The sequence below is a fragment of the Gavialis gangeticus genome, unplaced genomic scaffold, assembly GCF_001723915.1.
Source record: "Gavialis gangeticus isolate Ggan-Ray unplaced genomic scaffold, GavGan_comp1, whole genome shotgun sequence".
NCBI classification, from domain to species: Eukaryota; Metazoa; Chordata; order Crocodylia; family Gavialidae; genus Gavialis; species Gavialis gangeticus.
In genome coordinates this window covers 34,570,400-34,572,352 of record NW_017729004.1, presented here as the reverse complement: position 1 = coordinate 34,572,352, position 1,953 = coordinate 34,570,400, and the positions used below count along the sequence as shown (strand labels likewise).

Below are 1,953 nucleotides of genomic sequence, written 5' to 3'. Positions count from 1 at the left end.
ACCATAAAATATTGCCTCCTGATCACTAACCTAAACCTGTTCTCCATCAGCTTATTACCGTTGTTCCTTGTCACCCCAGGTGGTGCTGGGGAGGAAAGGGCTCTACCTATTTGCTGTTGATTTCCCCTGATGAGTTTGTAGGCTGCCACTGGCTGTGTTTATTTAAATGTAAACAATGTAATTATATTAATTATGTAAAATGAAAATATAAGCAACAGTGATTAAAACCCCAGCCTTTGGTTTCTTCTATTATGTATTCTCTATACAAATTCCTAATAAAGTAATTTAAGTAAATGTCACTGTAGAATAGACATCTAAAATTTACCTTCACAGAAAATTCTGTGTTGAATGGTTGAAATGGAGCAAACTTTTTCGACTGACTTCTGATGGTTTTAAGTCCCACTTCATCCTCCTTTAAAAACAATTTGTACCCCAGCCAGCTAGCTGAATTTGTGAAGCACGTTAAAGTCTTAATCAGAATTCTCCTTGCCAGTATTTCGCACACTGCATAACCACTCATGCTGCTATTTTATATTGGCTATTGTTATGCTTCATGTGCGATTGTCTTGCCTCTATATCAGGATAAAACCGTAAACTCTAAACAACTGCACAAAATTCTTAACAAGCTAACTTTTAGGTCCACTCTTTCAGTCTACAGGCATCAGCACACCAAAAAATTTTAGCTAAAGAAGAGATCAAAGCAGCCAAAGAAGCAGTTGAACAAGATCAGTCTGATGAACCAGACTCCTCTAGCTTAAGCTTGGCAGAAAAGATGGCCCTGTTTAACAGACTGTCTCAACCAGTATCAAAGGCCCTCTCAACAAGGAGCAGATCTGACATCAGACACAGGAGAATGAATGCTCGCTACCAAACACAGCCAGTCACACTGGGAGAAGTTGAGCAGGTATGTACAACCTTAATCTGTTTCCATAAAAATGTGTCTAAGTTTTGTGGGCTTCTATAGACCATCTTTGAAGTTCCTTAATTAAATAGGTAAGTTATATACTGACAAAGCTTATAGTATGTACTTCTGCTCTCAGGAAAAGGCTTCTGGTGTTAAGGAACAACATCCCTTTAAATCACCAGGTCTTACTGATATTTTTTTTTTTTTTATACCAGGATTTAAGAACCTAAACTCTTCTTGGTCTGGAAAAGAAAAGGTGCATTGTTGTACCTCTCATACTGGGTACAATAAAAGATGGTTGCCCATTCTTTAAAAACAAATTTCCAAGCTGAAGCAATTTTAAACTGGTGGACAGCAGTGCACATTAAATATTTCAAGGGTGCTTTGGAGTCAGCAATTCTGCACTCTTCCCTATTAATGTGTGTTTGAATTCTTGCTTTCAACCAGTATGTTTGTCTTATTAATCAAGACACTGTTATACCCTTTTCTTCTGTGTGGGAACATTAAGATCTTCAAAGGCACAGTTTTCACCTTTTATTCTGCTATAGCAAAGTAACTGTCCTAGAATGATTTGTGAAGTTAAGTTAGTCCTCTAACCAATGAACACTTCCTATTTGGGATGCTGTCACCTCCTTTCACACTCTGCAAATGGCATTCTCTATGCAATAGTGGAATTGCGTGTGGGGTAGGGGAGGGCTTATCTGGCCTTGGAGTGGAAAGCTGTAATATGGGAGCAATCTATTCTATGTACTAGGTCCCTAGGAGACATTTAGGTGAGTCCTAAGATCCTTTTTCACCTTGCTTGAGACCCAGAAAAATGCATAAACGTGAATGTGTCTCCTTGCTGTTTTTTGTGATTTAAATGAAGGCACATTGCAAAAATAGACCCAGGACAAGAGGAGTGCCCACAGCTGAAGCCCTCTACTGCTGAAGCCTCAAGCTCTCTGGGCTTTGCTGGTTGCCGCAAGGGACTGAGAGCATAGGCAGAGGAAAAAAACTGCCCGGGGGGGGGTCTGATCATGCATGCATATGTCTGTCGTGTTCCCCCA

General features: G+C 39.8%; 1 protein-coding gene across 11 annotated transcripts in view; it reads left to right on the top strand.

Annotated features, from left to right (window-relative positions):
- Nucleotides 1-1,953, top strand: part of SVIL (supervillin) — a 235,462-nt gene that overhangs the window by 129,351 nt on the left and 104,158 nt on the right. For all 11 annotated transcript variants that reach the window (XM_019508211.1, XM_019508220.1, XM_019508210.1 and 8 more), the window contains one exon: nt 652-904. In XM_019508211.1, coding sequence (XP_019363756.1) covers nt 652-904 — 253 coding nt within the window. The remainder of the gene's footprint in view (nt 1-651; nt 905-1,953) is intronic.